The sequence below is a fragment of the Mustela nivalis genome (assembly GCF_964662115.1).
Source record: "Mustela nivalis genome assembly, chromosome: 12".
Classification (NCBI taxonomy): domain Eukaryota; kingdom Metazoa; phylum Chordata; class Mammalia; order Carnivora; family Mustelidae; genus Mustela; species Mustela nivalis.
The window spans coordinates 104,483,965-104,511,121 of record NC_139031.1 but is presented as its reverse complement, the minus strand read 5'-3'; the positions used below and the strand labels follow the sequence as shown (position 1 = coordinate 104,511,121).

The following is a 27,157-nucleotide window of genomic DNA, read 5'->3' as shown; positions in this document are numbered from 1 at the left end:
TGGGCTCTTGACTGTTCCCTCCTTACTCTCGGAAGGAGAACAGACAGCAGGGATTTTCATTCTTTGTTGGCACCTACTCTCTTCAGCAACCCCAAGATCAGTACCCCAGGCTGCACAAGCTCAGGTTCATGTCTTTACCAAAGGCCAGCAATAATTTCAGAAAGGAATGACAATGAAGGTAAAAAACAGTTCAACTACTCGCTCATCTGGACTTCTAGGGCAGGTGGGGTTCCCAGACAACTTTATTCCATCGGTCTGGCACTCTTGCCCCCCCGTCTCGGTGCCTTGGTGATGAGTGTGGGCCTTGCTGTTTGCGCTGCCTGAATTTTCCCTTGTCGCTTATTAGTACTGTGGCCCTGGGCTAAAAGTCATGCCTCTCAGAGCCAATCGGAATAGCTTATTACACCTATTGATTCTGGCATAGTGGGCCTGTGCAGAAATCTCTCTTCTTCATCCCTCCTCCTTCTCAGTCTTCCCCTCCTCCACCTCTTCCTCCTCCTTCTTTGATGTGTAAACCAAGGTATTTGGGGAGCAGGGAATGATGTGATGTTTGGGATTTACTTTAAAATATATTCCAGACCTCCCCCCTCCCCAGAAACAAAAATACAGGCACTTTGGGGGCAGTAGAAGGAGGAGGGCCTATGAAACAGTTGGGGAAGCAGAGTGATAAGTACTCGGAAGGGGCGGGATCCTTCTGCTCTACACATTTTGGTGTATGCTTGAGAATTTTCATAATAAGAGTAAACAAACAAAGACCAAATAATGAGGCTTTCATTCCCTATATCCAAATGACCACAACAGGGCATAGAATGCAATTTCATAGTTGTTCCCCTGGCAATTTATTCTGATTCTCCAAATAAGATTCTAGCTCTCATTCTACCTGTCATAGTCTCTGGATATTGACTGGGAACGTTTTCCTCAACAAGGCCTTGCCAGGCCCACTGCTAGGGAATGTATTGTTTCAGATTCTGTACTCAGGTTTTAAAGATTTTTTTTTTATTTATTTATCAGAGGAGGGGGAGAGCGAGCACAGGCAGATAGAATGGCAGGCAGAGGCAGAGGGAGAAGCAGGCTCCCTGCCGAGCAAGGAGCCCTTGTGGGACTCCATCCGAGGACGCTGGGATCATGACCTGAGCCGAAGGCAGCTGCTTAACCAACTGAGCCACCCAGGCGTCCCTGTACTCACGTTTTAAAAAAAGTGACCAGTTTCCCGTTTGGAGTGACTCGAATGCAAGACTCACTGTAAGCCGTTGTCTTCTGTGTCCCATCCCTTTCTAAGGACTGCTTGTGCTATCTCTGGGAGATCACAGCATTGGGAGGGGCAGCCCAGGCCTGGTCTATTACAGCAAAGCTGCAGCCTGAAGGGCACGCGTGAGATCTGTGGTTTGAGCTGTCAGAGTCTCACGGAGAAAAAAAAGAGAAATGAATCATCATTTGACCATGACATTCCCACTAAAGGGGAGGACAGTGGGAGAAAGAGCAAGGGAAGAGGAAAGAAAAATCTCAAAATAAATGTGGGGTGGACGGCAGGAGGAGGGGGGGCAGGTGTGGCGATTGAACCAATGCTAGCCAAACACACGATTCCACCCATTCTAGAGCGGACTGGACATAAACATGCTCCCACATCTACTTGTCGGCTGCGTTTTGTCGGCCAGTAGCGAGGTGATTCTTTAAGAGCTCTGAGAACCCAAACTTGTGGCCTCCCAGCAGCTGAGCCGAAGTGGAGCTGGGAGCTGCCCAGACGACCCGAGGCTGCCAGCTGACCACCTTCCTCCCTACTGATCGCTGGAGCCAAGCTCAGCGGGGGAGAAGCCACGATCGCGGGTGGGTGCGGGGGCTAAGGGCGGAAGCCAGGTTCCCACAGAGGACTCCGCGCCCAGGCGGCTGCAGTGGCGGCGCAAGGGGACCGGAAGCCTGACACCAGGACGCGCCCCCCACTCTGGACAATCGGCCGCAGAAGTAAAGGGCCAGCATCTCGCCACAGCTATGCTTCCCGCGGGACAATCTCGGGAGAAGGTCCTGGAAGAGGCTCGCAGGCCGATTTTCCGAGGGAAACGGCGAGGTGGGGAGGGAGCGCTCCTGACCCTACCCGCCCTCCCCTCTCCCGCTCACCCCGCATCACCAGCGGCGGGGCTGCTCCGCAGAAACTTACTCGAGGTTGTAGTGTCGCCCTCCGCCGCATGGGGGCGGCATCACCTGCTGGCTCTGCGTTAGCGGTCCACACCCCTCTCTTGGGGGAGGCAGGCGGAGGCGGGCCTGCGGAGTCCTCTTTCATTGGCCGGGGCGCAGACGCTGCCATGTTGGAGGAAGCAGTGCCTTCTGTTTGGTGGAAACACCGTGGCTTCACCGGTAGCGTCGGGGAGCGCAGCCTCCTAACTTTCCTCCTCGCTCCAGTGTCGGTGCTGAGAGGCGGCGGCCGGCGGGATGGAGAGAAGTAGGATGAACCTGCCCAAGGGGCCGGACAGGCTCTGCTTCGACAAGGACGTGTTCATGAAGGTGCGCGCCTGGGCTCTGCTCCCCGGAGCTGGGCCGTGGGTGGCCTGCCCTCCTTGGCCCTCCGGGGCCTCTCCTCGGGCTTCTCCTGTGGGCTTCCTGGGCCGTCCCCGCCCCGGACGGGTCCTCGGCAGGGACCTTACTGCACTTCGCAGTGAGTCTCTTGGCCTCGGGTGGGCTAGGTGCAACCTGGAGAAAGCACTCCTGTGAAATCGTGCACATTGAATGAAAAGGCCTGAAAGTTCAGGGCAAGTGGTTTTGAGCTAAACGTAAAAGCCCCGGACCCGTAGGACCCGCCTCTGGTACCGGCGGCACAGTCAGACCGCCGCTCCCCCAGCCTGACAGAAGCCTCCCAGCGCCTTGTGCCTAGAAGCTCAGCGACTGTGCGTTGAACACATCTCTGAACACACGTACTTACCAGGAATCGGGTCAAAAAGGCACTTAAGCTAACGTTTATGCCTGACTTTCGTCTTAAGCTCAAAATGAGAAATCTGAAAGACTGTACTGTCCTTACTGGTTCTGGTCCAGTACTACAAAGCATACCAAGCTCCTTTTCTTTCTTTTTTTTTTTTTAACGATTTTATTTATTTATTTGACAGACAGAGATCACAAGTAAACAGAGAGGCAGGCAGAGAGAGAGGAGGAAGCAGGCTCCCTGCCGAGCAGAGAGCCTGATGTGGGACTCGATCCCAGGACCTGAGATCATGACCTAAGCTGAAGGCAGCGGCTTAACCCACTGAGCCACCCAGGCGCCCCCCAAGCTCCTTTTCTAATGTTGCCCTACTTCTCTTGGTGAAGTCAGCCTGAAGCTGGCAGCAGATAACTGTAGGACATAAACTTACAGAATAGAAATTTAAACTGAAAAGACTTTACTGACAGGAAAGGTTCATCAGACATAGCCTTGAAAATGTCCCAAGGTTTGAATCAGAGCCAGGAGGAGCTTTATCTGTTTTCTGTATCCCTCTGGGTCTGTACTTATGTTTAATTTCTAAGGATTGGGATTTAGTAGCTGGTTTCAGTGTTAAAAAGTTTTGGCTCTGTAGGTACCTAAAATTCTGAAAAGAGTTTGAATTTCTTACTTATTTATGGCTTCAAGTCATAATATGTTTTTATCTTTTTTGGGTTAACCAGCTAGTTCCTTTTTGATACTTGCATTCAGATCACATCTCCCAAACTCTGGCTTTAAAAGTGCTTATGTCTGGATCCTCTGCGGTGTGGCCATATCATTTTTAATATGTAGGGATATCTAGACGAAGGTATATTGTACTCTTGTTCTTGTATGGTGATGTTAAGCCACTGTAATAAAAGGTGTAAAGTGAATGGAGTGTCTGAAGGAGAGCACAGAGTGAATTCTCTGATCCAGAAACCTTTTGTTAATGAAGGACACGTGATGAGGAGAGAGGTCATTGGAAGAAGAAAAGGCACACACATAGACTTAAAGAATCTCAAAGCACGGAAGTCTCTTTAGCTTGTCTGTCTTTGGACTTCGTCAGGCTTTCTTTGGGCCTAACACTAGCATTTTCTAACACTTCCTAGCCCTGCCATCTTTCTCACTCTGAGCTGACAGAATGCCTTTGGTCAAAGCAGCTTCAGAAAATAGAAATCTCAAAATAGCAGTTCTAAAGTAGGACTTAGAGGTAGGAAGAGAGCAAACTGGGAAAGTGGCTAGAATGCCAGCAATTCCATATTCTTTCAAAGCTCTGAAATTTCTGAATATAATGTACAATTTGTAGTGTTAATGAACATGACCCCTTCATACATAGAAGGAAAATACATGGAACAGCTGTTCTGTGTAAAGTGGTATTGATCTTCTATGTGGGAGCTGGAGATAAAGGTTATTTGCAATTTCTGTTTCCATCAGAGAGATGTTTTGTTAAGTTACAGTTCCGAGGCAGAAATGAGCGGAGAGCTTGCTGTCGGGGTTGTATTTCTACATAGGTGTCTTGTTTGGCACATTTTGGAATGAGACTGGGATGGTAGAAAGGGAGATGGGGTGGGGCTGCGGGTTGCACCTTGGACACTGCATACATTGAGGGGTCCACGTTGATGCAATCTTCATGGTAGAGCTGCAGTCAGGTTTACAGCAGGAAGTTGCATGGTCATATCTGTTGAGTTCGAGCTGACTGGTGGCAGGAGACTACTTAAAAAGTCATGTTTATGAGATCTAATAAGAAATAGAAGGGGAAAGGTATGCAAAAGAGGTAGGTGATCAAAGTTCAGGAATGGCAGATGGGGAAGGGTCACCTGGGGCAGAGGCACTGACAACATCATACTTTGTCGGCTTAGAAATCCGAAAATCCTTTGGGTTGACAGCCAACTAATAGATGAGCAGGACATAAGGTATTGGTAGTAGGCGGAGAAAGTGGCATAACAGATAAATTAGACCATTTACATGGGTGTGCTATTGACATCACAAGTAGCCTTCCTCTTTCATCTCCAGTCGTACAGAAAAATTAGCAGCCATCCCACGGGACCTCTTCCATCCTGCTGATCATGATCCCATTCTTGTATTTGTCCCCTTCTCCTCCTCGCCTAGTATGGGGAGGGGCTCTCCTTCCTCCTCGGGTTCAGTCTCCACTCTGGCTCGGAGTCCATGCCCTCCCGCCCTTCCAGGAGCCTGCAAGGATCCTCTCCCCTGCACTCCTTCCCATCACGCGCTCATGTTTGATCCTCTCCCACTTGACTGCCCCACCTCTAGGTATTGCCCTGTCACTGTCGCGCATCACAGCGAGTGCTCAGGGGTTGACTTGACTTTCCCACCTTCCACCCTTCAGGCCCTGTCGTTCCACTAAAGAGTTCTTACCAAAACTGTTTCTAAGTCAGCGCACCTGACCTTTCTCTGTCTCCTTACTCGACATCGCAGTAGACCAAATGCTCTGCATTGTTTCCTGTCTTTCTTCTACCTCTCTGATGTGTCTCCTGTGCAAAGTCATGCTCCTGGTAGCCACTGAATGCTGATTATGGGCTCAGCCCCGTGTTTCTTTCTTTCCCTAGATGACCTTTTGTGCAGCTTCATGACCACCTATCAGCAGGTAAGGCAGATTCCTGTCTCTGGTCCACACGCCTCCTGAGCACCAGTTCTGTGTATCGGACTTGCTGACCTTTCTTCTCGGATGTGTCTGTGGCCCCTCAGACTCATCAGGTTCAAGACGGAATTCATGAGCTCCTCCTCCACGGAAAACCACCTTTCTTATTCTATTGCCTCTCTCGGTAAACACTTCATCCGTTTATCCTAGAGTCGGGAAACCAGAAGTCAACTCCTACTCTGTCACCTTTCCAAAATCTAGTCTGTTACACCAAGTCCTGTGGATTTCGCTTACTAAACCTCTTGAGTCCATATACTTCTTTCCATCTCTTCTCGTACCTTTGCAGTGCGCCCTTGCCATCACACCGTAGAAGCTTCTCACCCAGTCTCCATGTGCCTTCCTTGTCTTTCTGGCCCCTGGTCTACACTGCAGGCAAGCCACTCTTGTCAGAATGCGGATGTGATCTTGTATGTACCAGGTGACTGGTCAGTCCACCAGCTCTTGAAAAACCATTTTCCCACGCACTCGAACGTATTTCAAAGAGAATCAGTCCCCCATGGGGTAGTTTTCCTTGGTAGACAGTTTGTTTCTGCAATGAGCCATCTGCCTCCTTCAAACTTCTCTGTGTCAGTTCCTCTCTGGAACCTGTGGCTTCGTTGGCACCCCAGGTAGGCACATGATGACCTTTTCCATGAGAAGTGAAGGCAGGAGCCCTCTGGACGGTGAATGTATGTACCCTCATGTTCCATAGGTAAAAGAACCGTGTGTGGGGGTGGGGGGGTAAGTCCTTGAGGCTCCTCCCTGTTCTAATTGGGTGAACTGGGAATTTTGAGGCAGGAAGCAGGTCCTGTGTGTCCTTGTTTGCAGGGAGCATGCATTCTGATGGACAAAACGGAAAAGGGGAAGAATGAGCAGCTGCTCAGATCTGTTTGTACTGTGCTGGCTGATTAGCTGTGACCTGCAGATGTGGGTCCCATTCTCGGCTCTGCTCTCTGCCTGCTTATGTCTGACTTGGGGCAAATCACTCGCCTCCGGCCTTCTGTTTGCTTGTTAGTATAATGAGGTGGTGCTTATCTATGTGATATTTGCCAGCTCCTCTGAAAAGACTCTAGTCCATCCTGGCTTGCAGATAAGGAAACTGAGGCCTGAGGTGTGATGACTTCCTTTAAAGCCACACAGCTAGTTGGGGCCAATCACAGGCCAGATCTCCTGACCCCCACGCATCAGTCCTTGGAAATCCTACTGTAATATGTTCCTTTCCAGAGGCCACAGGTGGGAACTGAGGGAAGTGGGACAATCAGAACATTAAGAATAGCGCAGAAGATGGCACAATGTCCGCATGCCTTGGCACCTGCATTTCACCAATAGGGCCACCTCTTACCTTAGAAGAAGTTCCCACAGGGCTGGTGATCTGGATGCCTGGCCTGGAGCTTAGCTATGGTAAATGGGACGAGAGGGAAGTGATGGCTGTTTGAGGTGGACTTTGTTGACAGCAGCTGGAGATAGCAGCTGACAGAGGAGGAAGAGGGAAGAGTGACAGACGGCAGATAGCCGCAGGCCCGCAGGTCAGCCACAGTTGCCCAGGGTCGCCCATCCCCAGGAGCCGACTTCGTATCACAGGATCTGAGTGCTTACCCTGTGGGTTCTTAGTTCGATGTCACATCTTGATGACAAGATTCCATTCTCTTCCGCATCAGTGTGAGACAGACATCGTAATGAAATTCTAATTAGCCAAATATGGAATGTAAGCCTGGAACTCATTTTATAGAGAAATTTTCTTATGTGAACTACTTTCCCTGATGATAGAGGAGTTGTGACGATGTAACATCAGATAAAGTTTATCTGATTGGCACTTGTAAGAAGGGTTCCCGGCAAAAAAGAACTATTTTTTTGTTGTTGTTGTCCTCCCTTTTGATCTTTCCTTTCCATTCCTTTTTTTTTTTTTTTTTTTGTCTTGTGAGCGGTCATCTGATTTATAAAAAGATGCAACAAAAAGTAAAATGGTACAAGATAATCAGTTTCAAAACATAAAAAAGTGAGTGTCTTTAACCATAGCTCAGAACAGAGGAACTGGGTAAGGAGAATTGCTTGTATGAACTGGCAACAGGAAAAGTTGGTAAAGGAGAGCTGAGGAACTCTATTAAGACATAGGAGTGAGGGGCTCCATCATCATCTGGCATTTGCTCAGTGTCGTCTATATGGTTAGAGATGTCCATGATGGGAACTCCAGCAATCTTCTGGGTCTGGGTCAGCTGATGCCACAGTGTAACACTCTGAAGTACTTCCATACTGAGCAGTCATCTGCATAGTTTGTCTTGTGTGTACATGGTAATCATTTGAATCTTGGCTCTTTCGCAATCCTTAGAGCCTCTTGATACTTTCACCCCGGTTTCTCAGTTTCAGCCATTACACAGTCAGTTGTATAACTGGTAAACTTGGCACACAGCCCATCCATCATTGACCGGTCAAGTTTGGCTTAAATAGAAAAGTTGATAAAGTCGGTACCAACCAGGATGTGGTAAGTCGGCCCAGCTGTGTGTTTATATTGGAAAAAGCAGGAGGGATGTTGGGGGACTTCTCTTTCCTTGAGTGCATGGGATCCTTCTTTTCTTTCTTTTTAGGTTTTAATCTGTCCTTCTCTCAGAGAAGGATCTCAGAGCTAAGCATTCGCTTCCCGGTCACATACTTTCTTGCTTTCTCTTGCTTCCCCATCTTCACATCATGCCCATTTCTCCTTGCTTTTGATTTTCTAATTCACTCTTTGTAGTACCATAAAACTTATTTAAATAAAATGTTGGCCTACTAAGTTATTGATTATTAGTAAGTTCTTTGTTCAAAATTTGAGAGCAAGAAGTATTATGTAAATATATCTTTTTGTTATTTAACTAGTCTTACAACATTTAGCATCAAATTTCTTGAAACATTTAAACAAATTAATCACAAACTGGGGCTTGGGCTCTTTCTTTCTTTTTTTTTTTTTTAAGTAATCTCTATACCCAACATGGGACTTGAAGTCACAACCCTGAGATCAAGACCTGCATGCTCCAGTGACTGAACAAGCCAGGTGCCCTTTGGGCTTTTTGTTTTTAAGTTCCTCAGGTGAGGGGGTGCCTTAGTGGCTCAGAGGTTTAAGCTTCTGCCTTCAGCTCAGGTCATGGTCTCAGGGTCTTGGGGTTGAACCCTGCATGGGACACTCTGCTCAGCATGGAGCATGATTCCCTCCCTCTCTGCCTACTTGTGATCTCTCTCTCTGTGTCAAATAAATAAATAAAATCTTAAAAAAAAAAGTTCCTTAAGTGATTCTAATGTGTGACCAGTGTTGAGAACTCTAGCACTGGATAATTCCTTTAAATAGCTCAAGAAATTAATTTTGAAAAGCAAACTAAAAGCCTACATAGATTATGATTGGTGTTAAATTGAGGGGAAAAAAGAGATAAAGAGAAGAAATCAGCTGGAACAGAGTGTAATTAGGTACTCAAATATTTGTTAGATGGATAAATACATTTACGGAATGTAGGGTTTGTTTGTTTTTTTTTTTTTTTGTCTCTTCATAAATATGTCAAATGGGTATATAAATTCAAGAAAGGAATTTGATATAAAATTGATTAAAATGTTAGAACAGAAGTTTTTTAGAATTTTAGTGTTACTATTTCATGATGCTTTTAAGATGATCTCTCTGTTGATGGTGGGAAGATCTTGTTAGCATATGTTTTTAATTTTTCAAGCTTGAATAATTTAGTCACCGAACAAAGATTTAGAATGAGTTTTGGGAGACACAAGTCCTAGATTATGTCCCCACCTAGCTGGGTCAGAAATTTGAGAGCAGGGGCTGGAGGGAAGAGCTCCAAGGACATTTTTGTATACATGCTGATACCTTGGGCGGGAACACTCTACCCACACTTCCGGTGGCTAGCTCTTTTGTGTCATTTGGATCTCAACTCATTGTTCTATATTTCCTGGTTCATCCAAGTTAAAATACATCCCATTTGTCACTCAACCTTTACTGTGTCCTGTTTTCTTTTTAGCTGTGATCACTATTCATTAATCACTATTTGATCACTGTTCATTAATATAATGTTTGTTTACATATTTATTTTCTCATTTCTGCATTAGAATATCTGCTCCTTAAAAGCAGAGACCTTGTCTTTTCTTTTCATGACTGTGTCCCCAGGTCTTAGAGCAGAGCTTGAGTTGCATGATAAATATTTGAGGAATATTTATGGGATATACAGGGACATTTATTCATCTCTGTTGTCCATTGTTTTCAAGAATGGTTGGAAACACACACATACGTGAGCTCACACAAACTTTCTATGTCTTTCAACCCCTATGTAGTGTGCAGATTAGTGCTTAACTATTTTGGTTTTTTGTCTTGATGAAATGGGACATGTTTCATAAATTTCATATGCCCTCTTAGTATTTCTCATCATTACAGAGTGATGGTTCTGGGGGATTCTGCTTCTCATGGAGATAGTATATAGTGATTTTATAAGTCCATGTATCTGGGAAGGAGTGTTTTACTTCTTGGCAGCTTAGAGAACTTCAATCTTTCCAAATTCCATGTAATTTTCATAGCATTAAAGCTACTAATTTCAGATTATTGGTAAGTTTTAAATGATTAATTCCCAGGTTACTTTGAATTAGTCTTTGTTTGCCATCCCTGATTGCAGCTAGTTAGTAAAGTAGCTAAACTTTTAAACTCTACTTGGTTTTAATTTTGAGTGATGTCACTGCTTCTCTCATGGTTAATGGTTCTTAATTACCTGCAGCTTGTCTGGTTTGCTCATTTATTTTCCTGTGTTCCAACACCTCTTGTGATCTCCCAACTTCTGGCCTTTTGGGGGATTTGTACTTTAACTGGGTTCAGATAGGAAATACCCCTGAGTACAAAGAGAAGATATTTTTCTTCTAACTTCACTATCTCCTATTATTAATGTATTACATTGTTGTGGTACATGTGTTACAACTGATGAACCAGCATTGATACAGTATTAATTAAAATCCATGGTTTACATTAGGGTTCACTCCTCTTTCTATAGTTCTGTGGGTCTTGACAAATGTTTAATGTTATTTACCTACTGTTGGTATCTTACAGCCTAGTTTCATTGCCTTGAAAAACCCTGTACTTCATCTATTTGTTTCTTCTCCTCTCTCTGCACCCTCCTTGCTCACCCCTCAGCCCGGGATCTTTTTACTGTCTAGAGTTTTACCTTTTTAGAGGCACCTGGCTGGCTTAGTTGCTAGGGCATCTGACTCTTGATCTCAGGGTTGTGAGTTCTAGCCACCACATTGGGTATAGAGATGACCTAAAAAATAAATAAAAATAAAAATGTTGGTTAATTTTTACCTTTTCCAGAATGCCATAGAGTTGGAATCATATAGTATTTAGCCTTTGAGACTGGTCTTTCACTTAGCAATATGCATTTAAGGTTCTTCGAAGTCTTGTGGCTTAATAATTCATCTTTTAATTGTCGAATAATCCGTTGTGTGGGTGTGGCACAGTGTACCTGTTCACCTACTGAAGGAGATTAGATTGCTTCCAAGTTTTGGCACTTCAGAGAATAAAGCTGCTGTAAATATCCGTGTGCAGGTTTTTGTGGGGACACTAGTTTTAAGCTCTTTTGGGTAAATACAAAAGAGCACAATTACTGATCTTATAGTGAGAATGTGTTTAGTTCTGTGAGAAACTGCCAAGCTGTCTCACACAGTGCCTCCCATTTTGCATTCTGACCAAACAGTGAATGAGAGTTCGGTTGTCCCACATCCTTGCTAGCATTTGGTATTACTAGTGCTTTGGATTTTTTATATTCTATGTGAAATGTAATAGTACCTTGTTTAAATTTGCAATTTCTTAATGACATACAAAGTTGAGCATCTTTTCAGATCCTTTTTTTTTTTCGTTTTTAAAGATTCTATTTATTTATTAACAGCACAAGCATACGGAGAGGTAGCAGCAGGCAGCAGGAGAGGGAAAAAAGCAGGCTCCTCGCTGAGCCGGGGGCCCAGTGTGGATTTCAGTCCCAGGACCTGAGCTAAAGGCAGATGCTTAACTGACTGGGTTTCCCAGCCACCGCTCTTTTCACATTTTTAAATTAGGTTTGATTTCTTGTTGCTACTAAGACATCTTTATATTATATTTCTTATTTTAAGTCCTTTACCACGGCTGTGTTTTGCAGATATTTTCTCTACTCTGTGACTGGTCTTTTCATTCTCTCTCTTTTTTTTTTTTTTAAGATTTTATTTATTTATTTGTCAGAGAAAGAGCGAGCGAGAGTGAGCACAGGCAGACAGAGTGGAAGGCAGAGTCAGAGGGTGAAGCAGGCTCCCTGCGGAGCAAGGATCCCAATGTGGGACTCGATCCCAGGACGCTGGGATCATGACCTGAGCCAAAGGCAGCTGCTTAACCAACTAAGCCACCCAGTTGTCCTGTCTTTTCATTCTCTTAACAGTGTCTTTTACAGAGAAGTTTAATTTTAACAAAGTCCCTCTCATCAATTTTTTTCTTTCGTAGATCATGCTTTTGGTTTTATATCTGAAAAGTCATTGCCAAATCCAAGGATCCCTACATTTTTTCTTATGTCATCTTTAAGAAGTTTTGCATTTTACGTTTAGGTTTTGTGAAAGGTGTGAAAAGTTTGTTTTTATTCTTTTCATTTGTTTGTTTTTTCTTATCAATGTCCCATTGTTCGGTTCCATTTGTTGAAGACTGTCCTTGCCATTGAGTTGCCTTTGCCTGTGTGTGTGGATGTTGTTCTGGGCTCTCCACTCTGTTCCAAGCACCTGTCTCTTTTGCCAGGCACCTTATGTTGGTATCCACAGAATAACTTCCTGGCATTTTGATTGGGATTGCATTGAGTCTGTCGATCAGTTTGGGAAGAACTGACCTCTTAACAGTATTGAGTGTTCTTACCCAAGATTATGGACTTTTTTTCCACTTCACATCTTACCTTGCTTGTTATCTTTCATCAGAATTTTATACTTTTTCTCATATAGATCTTGTGCATATTTCGTTAGATTTGCACCTAAGTATTAATTTTTTTTGGTATGCTAATGTAAATGGTCTTGTGTTTTTAACTTCAAATTCCACTTGTACATTGCTGGTATATACGAAAGCAATTGACTTTTTAAATTTTTTAATTAAAATTCAATCTCGTTAACATACAGTGTACTTTTAGTTTCATGGTTAGAATTTCGTGATTCATTGGTTGCATACGACACCCAGAGCTCATCCCAACAAGTGCCCTCCTTAATACCCCTCACCCAGTTACCCCAACTTTCCCCTCTCCAGTAACCCTCAGTTTGTTTCCTGTAGTTAAGTCTCTTGTGATTTGCCTCCCTGTCTATTTCTATTTTTCCTTCCCTTCTCCTATATTCATCTGTTGTTTCTTAAGTTCCACATGTGACTGAAACTATATGGTATTTGTCTTCCTCTAGTTCCATCCATGTCCTTGCAAATGGCAAGATTTTGTTCTTTTTGATGGCTGAGTAATGTGTGTGTGTGTGTGTATGTATACCACATCTTCTTTATCCATTCATCTGTTGATGGACATCTGGGCTCTTTCAATAGTTTGACTATAAACATCGGGGTGCTTTTGCCCCTTCAAATCACTTTGTGTACTTTGGATAAACATCTAATAGGGCAATTCCTAAGTCGTGGGTTGTTACATTTTTAACTTTTTGAGGAGCCTCCATACTGTTTTCCAGAGTTGCATTCCCACCAACAGTGTAGGAGGATTCCCCTTTCTCCACATCTTCACCAACATCTGTTGTTTCCTGACTTGTTAATTTTAGCCATTTTGACTGATGTAAGGTGGTGTTTCATTGTGGTTTTGATTTGCATTTCCCTGATGCTGAGTGATGTGGAGCCCTTTTTCATGTGTCTGTTGGCCATTTGGATGTCTTCTTTGGTCTGTTCATGTCTTCTGTCCATTTCTTGACTGGATTTTTTTTGTTTTTTGGATGTTGAGTTTGATAAATTCTTTATAAATTTTGAATACTGGCCCTTTGTCTGATACATCATTGGAAAGCAATTGACTTCTGTATTTTAACTGTGTATTGTGCAGACTTGCTATAATCACTTAACTAGTTTCAGGAGGGTGTGGGGTGTGAAGTCTTTGTATTTTCTGTAGACAGTCATGTCATCTGTGAACAAAGTTTTATTCTTTCCCAGGTTGTATACCTTTTGTTTCCTTTTCTTACCTTATTTCATTAGTTTGGCCTTCCAGTATAGTATTGAATAGTAGTAGTAGGAGGGACATCCTTGCCTTGATTCCCTGTCTTCTATTTTCTCAGTATTAATATCATGTTAGCTGTGGATTTTTGGAAACATTCTTTATCAAGTTGAGGAAGTCCTCCTATTCTTAGTTTCCTGAGGGTTAATAATGAAGAGGTGTGGATTTTGTTAAATGTTTTTTTTCCTCCCTTCATTGATATGATCATGTGATTTTCTTTCTGTTGATATGATGGATCACATTGATTTTCTAATGTTGAACATTTTCTAATGTTGCATACCTGGAATAAATCCTACATGACCCTGGTGTATAATTTTTTAATATAGTGTTTGCTTTTATTTGCTAATTTTTGTTGAAGATTTTTGTGTCTGTGTTCATGAGAGATACTAGTTTGTAGTTTCTTTTCTTGTAGTATTGGTTTTGGTGTCAGGGTAATAATGATCTCCTAGAATGATTTAGGAAGTACTCCTTCTAGTTTTACTTTCTGGAAGAGATTTTAGAGAATTGTGTAGTATTCCATAAATGTTTGGTTGAATTTACAGGGATTGGGATTGTTAGCAGTAGCCCTCCCTTCTTTCATCTGATATTAGTAATTTATGTCTACCTTTTTTTCTTTGTTTGACTGGCTAAGGGTCTATCTGTTTTATTGATGTTTTCAAAGAAACAGACTTGGGGTTTATTGATTTAAAAAAAAATTCCTGGTTTTAATTACATTGATTTCTGCTCTAATTTTTATTTTTTTTCTACTTCCTTTAGGGTTTTTTTTAATGATTTTATTTGACACAGAGAGAGTCAGTGAGAGAGGGAATACAGGCAGGAGGAATGGGAGATGGAGAAGCAGCCTCCCTGAGCAGGAAGCTCTGATGCAGGGCTCTGTCCCAGGACCCTAGGACCATGTCCGAGCCAAAGGCAGATGATTAACCAACTGAACCACCCAGGAGCCCCTCCTTACTTTAGATTTGATTTTGTTGTTGTTGCCTAAAATGGAAGCTTAGATTATTGACTTTAATCTTTTTTTTTCTAATATTTGCATTCAGTACTGTATTTTCCCTTTAAGCAGCATTCCACACATTTTGCTACATTGTATTTTGTTGAGACTGGTCTCCTGTCATTTAGAAGTGTGTCATTTAATCTCCATGTATTTTGGACTTCTTCAACTATCTTCTGTTACTGATTTTTAATTCCATTGCGGTCTGAGAACATACTTGGTATAATTTTTATTTTTAAAAATTTGTTGTGTTTTGTGGCCCAGAATTATTCTGTCTTGATGAGTGTTCCATATGAGCTTAAGAAGAATGTGTGTTGCACTATTACTGGGCGAAATAGTCTGTGTACATCTTTTGTACGGTAATTGATGGTGGTGTTAAGTGTGCCATGTCTGGACTGAATGTCCACATCTGTCAAATCCTTGTTGCCCTGCTGCTGGATCGGCCCATTAATGATGGAGAAGTGTTGAAGTCACCAGCTGTGATAATAGAATTGTTTATTTCTCCCTGCAGTTCTGTTAGGTTGTGTCTCACCTGTGTTGATCAGGCACACCTACCTTCAGGATAATTGTGTCTTCTTGGTCAGTCGATTTCTTTATCATTATGTAATGCTGCTCTTTATGCCTGATAATTTTCCTTCTCTGAAATCTGCTTTATCTGAAATTTATGTAGCTACGCCATTGTTCCTGTGATTAGTGTTACTTTGGATTTTTTTTAATGTATCCTAGCATTTAGCTTGTTGATATTTAAGTTGTTTCATTTTTCATCAAAATATAATTCACAAAGCATAATAGTTGCCATTTTAAAGTGTACTCTTCTCTGGTTTTTAGTATATTTACTGTGTATATGGTACATACATCACTTCTGTCTAATTCCAGAATGCTTCCATCACCCAAAAAATAAACCTCTTACTTCCAATTCTCCCCTCCCCTTATTCCCTGGCAATCATGAATCTACTTTCTGTTTTTATGGATTTGCCTTTTCTGGAACATCTCATATCAGTGGAATTGTATAACACGTGACCTTTTGTGTCTGGCTTCCTTTAACCTGAGAGTAGAATGTTTTCAGACTTCACTCGTGTTGTAGCATGTAACAGTTTATTCCTTTTTATGGTTGTGTAAGAGGCTCTTCCACATTTTATGTATCCATTCATCAGTTGATGGACGTTGGGTATATACTCTTTTGGCTGTTACGAGCAGCGCTGCTGTGCACATTCATGTACAGGTTGTGGCAGGAACATCTGTTGTCAGTTCTGTCAGTGTCATACCCCTAGACGTAGAACTGCTGGGTAATTGCACGTGTGTAACTTCTTGAGGAGCTACCGAGCTGTTTGCTGCCTTAGCCACACTGTTTTACATTCTCACCGACAATACAGGAGGGTTCCAGCTTCTCCGCCTTCTTGCCAGCACTTTTCTTCTTCTTTTTTTTTTCTTTTTCTTTTTCTTATTTTACCATAGTTGTCCTAGTGGGTGTGACGTGGCATCTGCATGTGCTTTTGATTCGCATTTCCCCAATGACTAAGGATGTCGAACATCCTGACATGTGCTCTTGACCGTCTGTGTATCATCTTTGGAGAAATGTCTATTCAAAAGTCTTTGGCTTGTTTTTAAATTAGGTTATTTGTCTTTTTGTTGTTGAGTTCTAAGAGTATATTTGCATATTCTGGTTATTAGATCCTTGTCAGACAAATGATTTGCAGATACTCTCTCCCATTCTGTGGGTTGTCTTTTCACGTTCTCTGTAGTGTCCTTTGACACACGAAAGTTTTTATTTTGATCAAGTTCAGCTTATCTAATATTTCTTATTGCTTTGTGTATCATGTCTAAGAAAGCTTTTCCCGATCCAAAGTCATACAGATTTTCACCTGTTTTCTCTGAGTGTTACAGTTTTGACTCTTACATTTAAATCTTTGATCCATTTTGAGTTATATTTTTGTGTATGTGTGACATTGCTGTTCCAAGTTCATTCTTTTGCATGTAGATATTCACTTGTCCCAATAGTAGGCACTCGAAAAGACTGTTTTTCCCCCCATTAAATGGTCTTGGCATCCTTGTGAAAAATCAGTTGACCATAAATGTATGGGTTGTAAATACTTTCTTTTTGAATACTTGGGGAATCTACACTATAAAGTAAAACCATTCCTAAAGTAGTAAAACCATTCTTGGTTAAGTGAAATGGGTCTCTATTATGGCACTGTGAGTTTGGGTTTACTTTTCACAGCAAACGCTGCCTAACCCAGTATTCACAGATGTTCCGAGTTATTTAGTCATGTGTTATGCAACTTTTGTTTATCTGAGAACAAATGCATAAATGGTAAGTTGAGTACTAATATTACCTAATAGCATTTGTTTACTGAGGCTAAGTTATATGATTTATTTATTTATTTATTTGAGATTTTATTTGAGAGTGAGAGAGTGCAGGAGCAGGAGGAAGGGACAGAGGGAGAAGCAGGCTCCTTGCTCAGCAGAGCGCCTGATGTGGAACTCAAACCCAAGACACTGGGATCATGACCTGAGCCAAAGGCAGATGCTTAACCACATAGGCACCCCAGTTATACAATTTAAAATGCCATCATGAAATTCAAGAACTTCAACAATGTGTAACTGAGGCAGGGAAAGTGATCAACCTAAAGGTATACAGTTGATGAGGAGGATGGCCAGGATTATGAACCGAGACCCCCTCCCGTGATGTACTACATAACTATGATGTAAGGTCTGAAATTGTCTCAGGAGAGAAAGGTCCAGGCTAATTTGGTCACCAGTGTAAGGAGCAGGTAGGTGGCTTTCTGTAGATGATTGTGAAATTACGGTTTTAAATGAAGTCCTTCTCTCTGACACTAGCAGGGTCAGTCTTTGGTTGATTAACTAAAAAAGTCAGTTTAAACAAGTACTCTTAGGGAATGGTACATACAGTTTTTAGCATTTTATTTGGAAAAAATATATGTACATTTATTCTCCATTGAAACAGTGCCAGGTCTTTTCTCTGGAAACTGGCCTGCAGATTAGATTTCTGAGTTATCACAGCACTTGGGTCGCTCAATAGGTTAGGCATCTACCTTCGGTTCAGGTCATGACCTCGGGGTCCTGGGATGGAGTCCCACATTGGGCTCCCTGTTCAGCAGGGAATCTCCTCCCATTGCCCCTTTCCCTGCTCATACTGTCTGTCTGTGTCTCAAATAAATAAAAAGAATCTTTAAGAAAAGCTTTCTATGTTGTCTTTTTTTGCATTCAGTTTCAGTTTCTTTAACTGAATTGAGTGAGAATCCTGTGATCACTCCCTCCCTGCCTGGTACTTGGTCATCTCACCCATACCTAACTTAGCAAAAATTTTCTTATTGATTTCTTTGTATCAAATCTTTCCAAAGTAGCTGTGTTAGTTTTCAAAAGAACAGTGATTTTTTTTGCAGTCATATTTTGTTGGTTTACATAGTGTTTAATGAAAAGTAAGTGTAGGTGTCCTTAACTAGTTTGGGAATCATCACATTTGATTCTTGCTGACTAAACAGGTCATGGAGTAGCAGAGTCACAGGGGAATTAGATAGTAATTTATTGCCTCTAAGCATATAAGCCTACCAGGGTATCACAGTATTGTAAAGGGGAAACACAGGATAGCTAATCCTGTGAGACCAATACTTGGAAATAGGTTATGAAAGATTTGGAACATCTGTTCAATGGGACACTCAGCATGCACATAAAATATTAATAGAAATGTATGTGTTTTATGTAAAGACATTCAAGTTATATTTTTAGATGGGAAATTTTTTTTAATAGAATGGGTTTTTATTTTTTATTTTTTTATTCTTTTTTTAAGATTTTATTTATTTATTTGACAGAGAGAGAGAGAGGTCACAAGGAGGCAGAGAGACAGGCAGAGAGAGGGTGGAAAGTAGGCTCCCGGCTGAGCAGAGAGCCTGATGTGAGGCTTGATCTCAGGACCCTGAGATATGACCTGAGCCGAAGGCAGAGGCTTAACCCACTGAGCCACCCAGGTGCCCCTAGATGGGAAATAGTTTAGAAGAGCATGAATATTTGTGTGTGTGTGTGTGTGTGTGTGTGTGTGTGTGTATGTGTGTGTACACATATGTGTGTGTACACACATACATAGAGAAGGTCTGGGGTTTCCATTCAAGATGGTGGCATAGGAGAATCTTGAACTCATCTCTTCTATGAAATACACACTGAATCTATAGCTCCATATGGAAAAATTTCCTGTGGAAAAAACCCTACAACTAGCTGAGTGACTCCTACACATTAGGTGAGTAAGGAAAAAAACCTATGTTGAAGTAAGAATCAGTCTTGCCATAAACCCCACCCCTGGTACAGCGACCTGGGATTGGGAGGGTACTCAAAACCCCAGGCTTCTCCCTGAGGAGCAAAGGGTTTGAGCCCCACTTCTGGCACCCCAACTTCCAAGACGTACATCTAAGAGACAAGACCCCAAAACATCCAGCTTTGAAAGCCATCAGAGCTTGCACCCATGAGACCCACAAGGCTATAGCAAACTGAGAAACAGTTCTTAAAGCAGTCCCGCGAGTAGACTGACCCACCCTGGAACTCAGCACAGAAGCAGCAGACTGAAATGGGATCAGATTTCTGTGAAAGAGGCTCATTTGCTTATCTTAAAGCCATGAGGGGCAGGCATCTAATTTAACGTGGATCTGGGAGCCTAGTAAGGTATTCTCCAAAGATGGAGCTGATGGGTAACCATCTTTGCGCTGTCCCTCTACCTCGCTTCTGCTTCCTGGTATCTCCTGGAAAGGAGCTTGAATGCTCGTATGATGCCCCGAGGTTTGCAGTTGCTACCCAGGTATACCTCTAGATCACCTGGCTCTAGCAGCTAGCAAGACTCACACTCACGGTAGTGAGTATCACAGTATTTACAACAACCAAGACTTGGAAATAACTAAAGTGTCCACCAATGGGGTGAGTGGATAAAGACAATGTGTGTGTATACGATGGAATATTAACCATAAAAAGAAGGAAGTCTTGCCATTTGCAACAACATGGATGGACCTTGAGGATATTGTGCTGAGTGAAATAAGTCAGACAGAGAAAGAGAAATACTGTATGATCTCCCTCACATGTGGAATCTAAAAAATAAAACAAAATGAAGTCATAGAGAACAGATTGGTGGTTGCCAGAGGCGAGGTTGTGGAGGAAATAGATGAAGGGGTCCAGTGGTATAAACTTCCAGTTAATAAGATAAGCCTTGGGGATGTAATGTACATCATAGTGACTGTAGTAAATAATACTGTGTATTATTGTATATTAATTTTATTATTTTTTATTAGAAATATGTATTATTAGCCCCAGGGTTACAGGTCTGTGAATTGTCAGGCTTACACACTTCCCAGCACTCACCGTAGTACATACCTTCCCCAATGTCCACAACCCCACGACCCTCTCCCTACACCCCTACCCCCAGAAACACTCAGTTTGTTTTGTGAGATTAAGAGTCTCTTATGGTTTGTCTCCCTCCCAATCCAATATTTTTTTTAAGATTTAATTTATTTATTGGACAGACAGAAATCACAAGTAGGCAGAGAGGCAGGCAGAGAGAGAGGAGGAAGCAGGATCCCCGTTGAGCAGAGAGCCCGATGTGGCCTCGATTCCAGGACCCTGTGATCATGACCTGAGCCGAAGGCAGAGGCTTTAACCCACTGAGCCACCCAGGTGCCCCCCTCCGAATCCAATCTTGTTTCATTTTTCCTTCCCTACCCCCACACCCCCCACTTTGCCTCTCAAATTCCTCATATCAGGGAGATTGGATGATAATTGTCTTTCTCTGATTATTTCACTCAGCATACCCTCTAGTTCCATCCACGTCATTGCACATGGCAAGATTTCATTTCTTTTGATGGCTGCATAGTATATTATATATATATATATATATATGTATATATATATTTTTTAAGATTTTATTTATTTATTTGACAGAGATCACAAGTAGGAAGAGAGGCAGGCAGAGAGAGAGGAGGAAACAGGCTCCCTGCTGAGGAGAGACCTGATGTGGGGCTCGATCCAAGGTCCCTGGAATCATGACCTGAGCCAAAGGCAGAGGCCTTAACTCACTGAGCTACCCAGGTGCCGTATATTATTATATATTTAAAGTTGCTAAAGCTTAATAGTTCTTAGCACAAGAAAAAAATGTGTATGTTTGGTGATGGATGTTAACTAGTCTTAGGGTGATCATTTCACAACAGATAAAAATATGGAATTTTTATGTTGTATGCCTGAAACTAACATGTGTCCATTATATGTCAGTTTCTTTAAAAAGTAATTGATATTTTATTTTTTTAAAAATTATTTATTTATTAGACAGAGATCACAAGTAGGCAGAGAGGCAGGCAGAGAGAGAGACAGGGAAGCAGGCTCCCTGCTGAGCAGAAAGCCCAATGTGGGCTTGAACCCATAACCACTGAACCAGCCAGGCACCCCAAAAGTAATTTATATTATAAAGAGAAAGACTATGGCACCTGGGTGGCTCAGTCAGTTAAGCGTCTGCCTTCGGTTGAGATCTTGATTTCAGGGTCTTGGAATGAACCCTGGCATCAGGCTCCCAGCTCAGCAGAGAGCCGGCTTCTCCCTCTGCCCCTCCTCCCACTTGTTCTCTCTGTCTCTCTCTCTCAAATAAATAAAATCTTAAAAAAAAAAAAAGTAAAGAGAAAGACCAAAACAAAGTCTGGAAGGATGTGAATCGCTGTGTTAAAATTAAGAAGAAAAAGCTGTTTCTATTTTGAGAAGAGCCTCTTTGAAATGTATAATTAAAAGAAATAAAATGCCTGTAGAGTTAGGCAACAGGAGAGAATGGTCTTGGTGAGGGGCCCCCTTTCCCATAATCTTAGGAAGTGAGCAGACCCCCTGATGTCCTGTGTGTGTTCCCCTGCAGTAATACGGCCTCTTATTCTTTCTCTGATCTTATTTTTCTATGTAAAATGTGGTATCAGTGCAATCATTTTTTCTTTCTGGTTTGATTTTCAGGAAGATTTCGACGTCAATCACTTTGTGTCTGACTGTAGGAAGCGTGTCCAGCTGGAGGAACTAAGAGGAGATCTGGAACTCTACTATAAACTTCTTAAAATAGCCATGGTCGAGATCATCAACAAGGATTATGCAGATTTTGTCAACCTTTCCACAAACTTGGTAAACCTGAAATTCACAAGTCCTACACACACACACACACACACACACACACACACACACACACACACACACACTTTCTCTCTCCTTCATATTTATTAAAAGGGCAGAGTTTTTAGAAACCTTTCAGTTGATTACCCCACCAACCCCACCAGAAACTTGAAGAAATTACCAATTTCATTAATAAAAGAACTAAACTTTTTGGAATACATTTTTTTGTTTTAGTTTTTATTCATTTAAGGTTGCTCTAGTTTGATTATGTTTCAAATTCATTAGTCAACAGTGAAAAGTAAAGGATAATAATATCCAAGGGGTTGTTTTATTAGTTGCTAAATGATTACCCTGAAGTCTTCCTTGATTTAGACTAATTTGTAGGAGCAAATGTCCACCACTCTTACAATGTTTAATTTACTCCCAGGTATATCTGTTAGCCAGAGTTAGGTTGAGGGAACATTGGCCAATATTGATATTTAAAAAGTTTGGTTTTATAAAAATATAAGAATGATTTGCAGTGAGCTTATCAATTGTTTGTAAAAGCCATTTAGAAATGTTGAATTTTATTACTTGGCAGAAAAGTCTCCTTGTTGATGCTTCATTTTGTTTTAAATCTGTTTGTCCAGAGAAGCACAGAAAGTTGCAGCTCCGTGGGAATTTCAAGAAGCATTAAAATTAATGATGCACATTTGCTTTTGGGAAATATACCACTAAGATAAATATCCCAATAGGATTAAAAACCTAGAAAATTTTACTTCTGTTTAATTTCTATTTTTCTCAAGGCTTATAATAATGTTTAAGAGAGACGTAGCCCGTCAGACTTTCACATCAGCTGGCTGAGTATCATCAATTACAGACAGAGAACTGTTCACCTTCTGTGAAAAATTTTCACATTCATTTAAAATGTCATCTAAAGGCAAATTGTTCTTAAGGAAACTTTCGTTTCTCCTGACTTCCCTTATTTTTATAGTTTCATGTATTTCAACAGATTTTTTTCATATTCTATGAACAACATTAATGGTCGAATAACACTTCTGTTGTTTAGCTAGTTATGTAGCAAAATACGGTTGTGCCAAAAAAATAACTTAAATCTGGTACTGCTTTGATCGTTAAATAGATACGTCACTATTACTCCTTATCGTGATGTGTTTGTGCCAACCTGGTTTTGCCTTTAGGTTGGCATGGACAAAGCCCTCAATCAACTTTCTGTGCTTTTGGGACAGTTATGAGAAGTTTTGGTAAGTCCCCAATTAATGAAAACAGTCTGCTGTGATGCCTGTTGTCCTCGTCAGCTTTTCTCTAAGAATTCTTTTCATCTGTTAGTTTGGTGGTACTGGTGGTTGTATTTTAATGGTTCATGATTATAATATTCACCTTCAGAAGAGTTGTAAATGATTTTGTTTTTGCATATGCTAAAAACCTAAAAAAACATGTTCGATTTGAAGAAGACATATTCTCAGAGTAGACAACCTTAAAATGTCAGGGGAGAGGAAGCATATTTCCAAATTCAACTTATTAATGCCACTTTGGTCATATGTAAGTGGTTTCTAACTTACGAATGACTTGTATTTTAACAGTTTGTAATCTTGTAAATATTCCCCACCCCACCCCACGTAATCTACGTGTGGTTAGGTTCCTGGGCTGATCTACAAAAACTGTGTAATCCCTAATGGAACTGAAGGATAATATAAATAAAATGTAATACTTAATAAATGTTACATTTGCATGTTCTCTCAGAAAAATCTCTGTTGTGGGAATGGGACTCCCCACCTCTAAGCCATTGGGAATAGGAACTCCACCTGGGTGAACAGTGGAGGGCAGTTGTGGCATCACTTCTTACAGAAAACTGTGCTGCCCTGTCTCCCCTCCCGCCCCCCCCCCATCTGTGTCTGGTGCCCTGACTTACGGCCTCTGTCCATTCTGATGCCCTGTCGTAAACTTGTCATAAACGACACCATCCTTCCTTGTGTGTCTCCTCTAGCTTGAGTGGCCTCTTGCGTCCCTCCCCTAAGACAGTGCCTGCATCCTAGAGAGAATATAAGGAGAACATAATTTAAGGGAAGACACAGTACATGGTTAGAACTAAGAAAAATGTGGAGTAATGGAAATATCAGTGCTGAGAAGCCTAGGGGAGGGGCAGGCAGGAAAGAGTTCGTGAAACAGGTAAAAATCTTGAGTTGTGCCTTGAGGTAGCCAATACTTTCCATGGTTTATGTATCATTTGAATTTTACAAAATCTTGTTAAAGATACTTATCCTTGGAATGGAAGGGATTTTTATGGTCCGCTGTTGGATTCCACACCAGCCGCTGTGGGGCTCTCCCACTGCCTCCTTGGTGTGCCTCTTCCTCCCGGGGCCTCATAGTGGTGTTGTTTCCCAAGCCTAGCCTTCCTTTGGCCTCCCACTCTTTTCTCAAACCCCCTCCCTGGAGGCAGATTTGCTCTACTCACACAGGCTCCCGTCCCGCCTCACCCCCTGCCATCACCGTATCCCCTCCCTTTTCCATGGCCTGTTTTTATGGCCAATTTGGTCCTGCTCAGCCACAGGCCTGACCTGCCTTTCTGGTCCCAACTCTGAAGCTGTTCTGTGAGATTCTCAGACCACTGAGGGATACGACTATATCTGCCTTCATTGCATCCCTGTAGGCTGCCACAATACTGACGTCCAGGAGGTGTTTCATAATGTTGATGGAGTGAATTAATTCACCTTCCTGTGGAATTTTTGTGATCTGCCTACTTCATTCTAGTTGTTTCTGTTAATCTTTGTTTTGGCCCTAATTCCTAATTATCTCTTTATTCATTAGCTTCTGGACATGTTTCTCTACCTCTGTGCTCTGCCTTTTTCTGGTCTTCTGTTCTTCATTCTTGATTCCTGGTATTTCCATACCCACATTTCATCATCATGCATCAGTGCTTTGACATTCTTTCGTTCTCCAAAATATGCAGAATCTAAAGACTTCATCTCAGTGAAGTTGGCCCTCCATTCCTATTTCTGCTTCTCTCCAGAAGGAAGCCTGCAGTGCACATGGCTGTGTGCCTGTCTGACCCTGCCCCTGAGTGTGTGTGCACTTACATCTGCTCCCCATCCCCTCCCCACCTCGGCAGCTGTGTACACATGGCTTTCAGAGTCCGATTCGAGCCCCGTCGCATTTCCAGACTCTCCTGTACTTTGCTTCATATTATCTGTTCTCCATTCTAAGCCCCCTCATCCCCATAACTTTCACTGTATATGTCATTCTTCTTCTGGCCATGCGACCCTGCCTTCGTGTCATTATGCCCCTAGGTCATGAGTCCCCTCAACAGTAACTGTGTCTGGTATATCATGTTTGTTTGTTTGTTTGTTTGTTTTTTTGTCAATATCTGCATAGTACCGGTGCACAGGTATTAATTTCTGTGGAATTGAATGAGATGTAGGAAATTGATAATGTGACAAAACAATGTCTGTAATACATTTTCTTTATTATTCTTTTAAAGAGTCTCAGGTCATCAGTCAGTGAAGGAATTCGGGCAGTAGATGAACGAATGTGTAAACAAGAGGACATAAGGAAGAAAAAGGTACCCTCCAGTAGATTTCTTATGCTGCATGCCAGTTGAAGCCCTCTCCTCTTGTCTCCGTGAACTTGTCAGCACTATTCAGCTTTTTTTCTTTTTTTTTTAATTTAGCTTTTTCTCAAAGCTCTCACGCATGTGCATTTTATGCATTATGTCACGTTATCTACCTGAAATAAGAAGACAGAATTTCAGAGGTACCCACACGATCTCAAGATCACCCACTTTTTCCAGAACAAGAAACAGTGATAACTGTTGTCGGTGCGGCGCTTGACAGTTAACGACTGTATAAATTGTCAGCGGCCCTGTAAAGAAAATAGGCCTATATTAGAGACTAGGGGAGAAGTGGGCTTTCCAAAGCAGACTCAGGATTCTGCCGTAGGTTTGCTGGTATTTTCTGGTCCTGTGTTCTTTATGTTCTGGTGTTCACTTTAATTTTTTCAATTCCCAGTAGTTAGCATGCGGTGTTGGCTTAGTTTCAGGTGTGTGAGACAGGCAACGGCTCTGTACATCTGAGGGCTCACCCCGGGAGTGTGCCCCTTAGTGCTATCTCCAGTTCCAAGTGTCCCCGATATCATTCATGATCATAACGATGTAGGGGCACAGCGGGCATTGGGAGTCTGGGCTTCTGACTCTCGCCTGCTGCTCTGTACAATGTTTTCTATGTGTATTATTAGCATATTTGTTAAAATCTCAGTGGGGAGAAGCCTGTTTGAGGGACCTTCTGTTTAATTTGCCTCTGGATCTCCTCACAGCTTTTGTCCAAAGAATGCTTGTCGTGAGCTTCCAGACAAAACAGTAAGCTTTGTGAGAGCAGGGTGTATTTCTTGCTTTATTTTCTCGTGCCCCTCCACCCCCCCGTCGGAATGAATATCGAGCTCCCAGGGGTGTTCATTATTATTATTATTTATTGAATGGATGACTTTGTATTTTTTTGTTCTTTAAGGATGAGAGTTTTCATAATGTCCCTCAACCTCTTTGATAATATTTGTAGTGTAAAAGGTCTTTAATGATTTGGTGCTTGGGCATATAGGTATATGCACATGTAAACTGAGAGGGCCAGTACAATCGGAAGCCAAAGTTAAAACATGAATAAAGGGCCATAAGAAAACAAATGGAGGGGCGCCTGGTGGCTCAGTTGGTTAAACGTCCGACTCTTGATTTTGGCTCAGGTCATGATCTCAGGATCATGAGATTGAGCCCCGCATTGAGCTCTGTGCTCAGCAGGATGTCTGCTCGAGATTCTCTCTCTCCCTCTGCCCCTCCCCTGCACGCGCACATGCAGTCGCTCTCTCTCTAAAATAAACAAATCTTTATTAAAAAAATAGGAAAGAAATGCCCATAGAAAGATTCAGGATGGGGAAAAAAAGAAATAAGAGTATAGAATATGAGAAAGCAAAGTCTAGGGTTTTTTTTTTTTCCTCTATAAACTTGCAATAGAATAAGGAAGTATGCTTATTCTAGAACTAAGATTTGCATTCTTGAGAATTCTGTGTTTCATAGAAATATTCAAAATATAGCATGCCCTATATATTTGAAGTTAACTTTTGGTCTTATATTTTCCTGCATTTAGCATGGGAAATAAAGATGATTAAGAGTAAAGATGGTGACGTTTTTTGTTTGCTTAATTTTTATTTTTATAGATGTGTGTGTTGAGGCTTATACAAGTTATTTGATCAGTTGAAAAGATTGAAAAAATCTTAAATTCACAAAGTTCGAAAGAAACCTCTGCACTAGAAGC

General features: G+C 42.0%; 1 protein-coding gene and 1 pseudogene across 2 annotated transcripts; one reads left to right on the top strand and one right to left on the bottom strand.

Annotated features, from left to right (window-relative positions):
- Window positions 1–2,305: 2,305 nt before the first annotated feature.
- LOC309845094 (conserved oligomeric Golgi complex subunit 2-like) lies at window positions 2,306–27,157 on the top strand. The gene is made up of 5 exons (XM_082692558.1): window positions 2,306–2,496; window positions 21,717–21,878; window positions 23,045–23,107; window positions 25,342–25,422; window positions 27,060–27,157. Exons 1-3 carry the CDS (start codon window positions 2,425–2,427, stop codon window positions 23,096–23,098), a joined length of 288 nt encoding a protein of 95 aa, XP_082548684.1. The 5' UTR covers window positions 2,306–2,424; the 3' UTR covers window positions 23,099–23,107; window positions 25,342–25,422; window positions 27,060–27,157.
- Window positions 5,713–8,231, bottom strand: LOC309845812 (rRNA-processing protein FCF1 homolog pseudogene; annotated as a pseudogene). Its single transcript has 2 exons — window positions 7,608–8,231; window positions 5,713–5,725 (listed from the first exon to the last, which is right to left on the bottom strand). The product of its transcript is annotated as an rRNA-processing protein FCF1 homolog pseudogene (transcript).

Coding starts and splice junctions, on each gene's coding strand:
- LOC309845094 (XM_082692558.1), top strand. CDS start 2,425: ATGGAGAGAAGTAGGATGAACCTGCCCAAGGGGCCGGACAGGCTCTGC. Junction 2,497..21,716: donor ACAAGGACGTGTTCATGAAG/GTGCGCGCCTGG, acceptor TTTGATTTTCAG/GAAGATTTCGACGTCAATCA. Junction 21,879..23,044: donor TCAACCTTTCCACAAACTTG/GTAAACCTGAAA, acceptor TTTTGCCTTTAG/GTTGGCATGGACAAAGCCCT.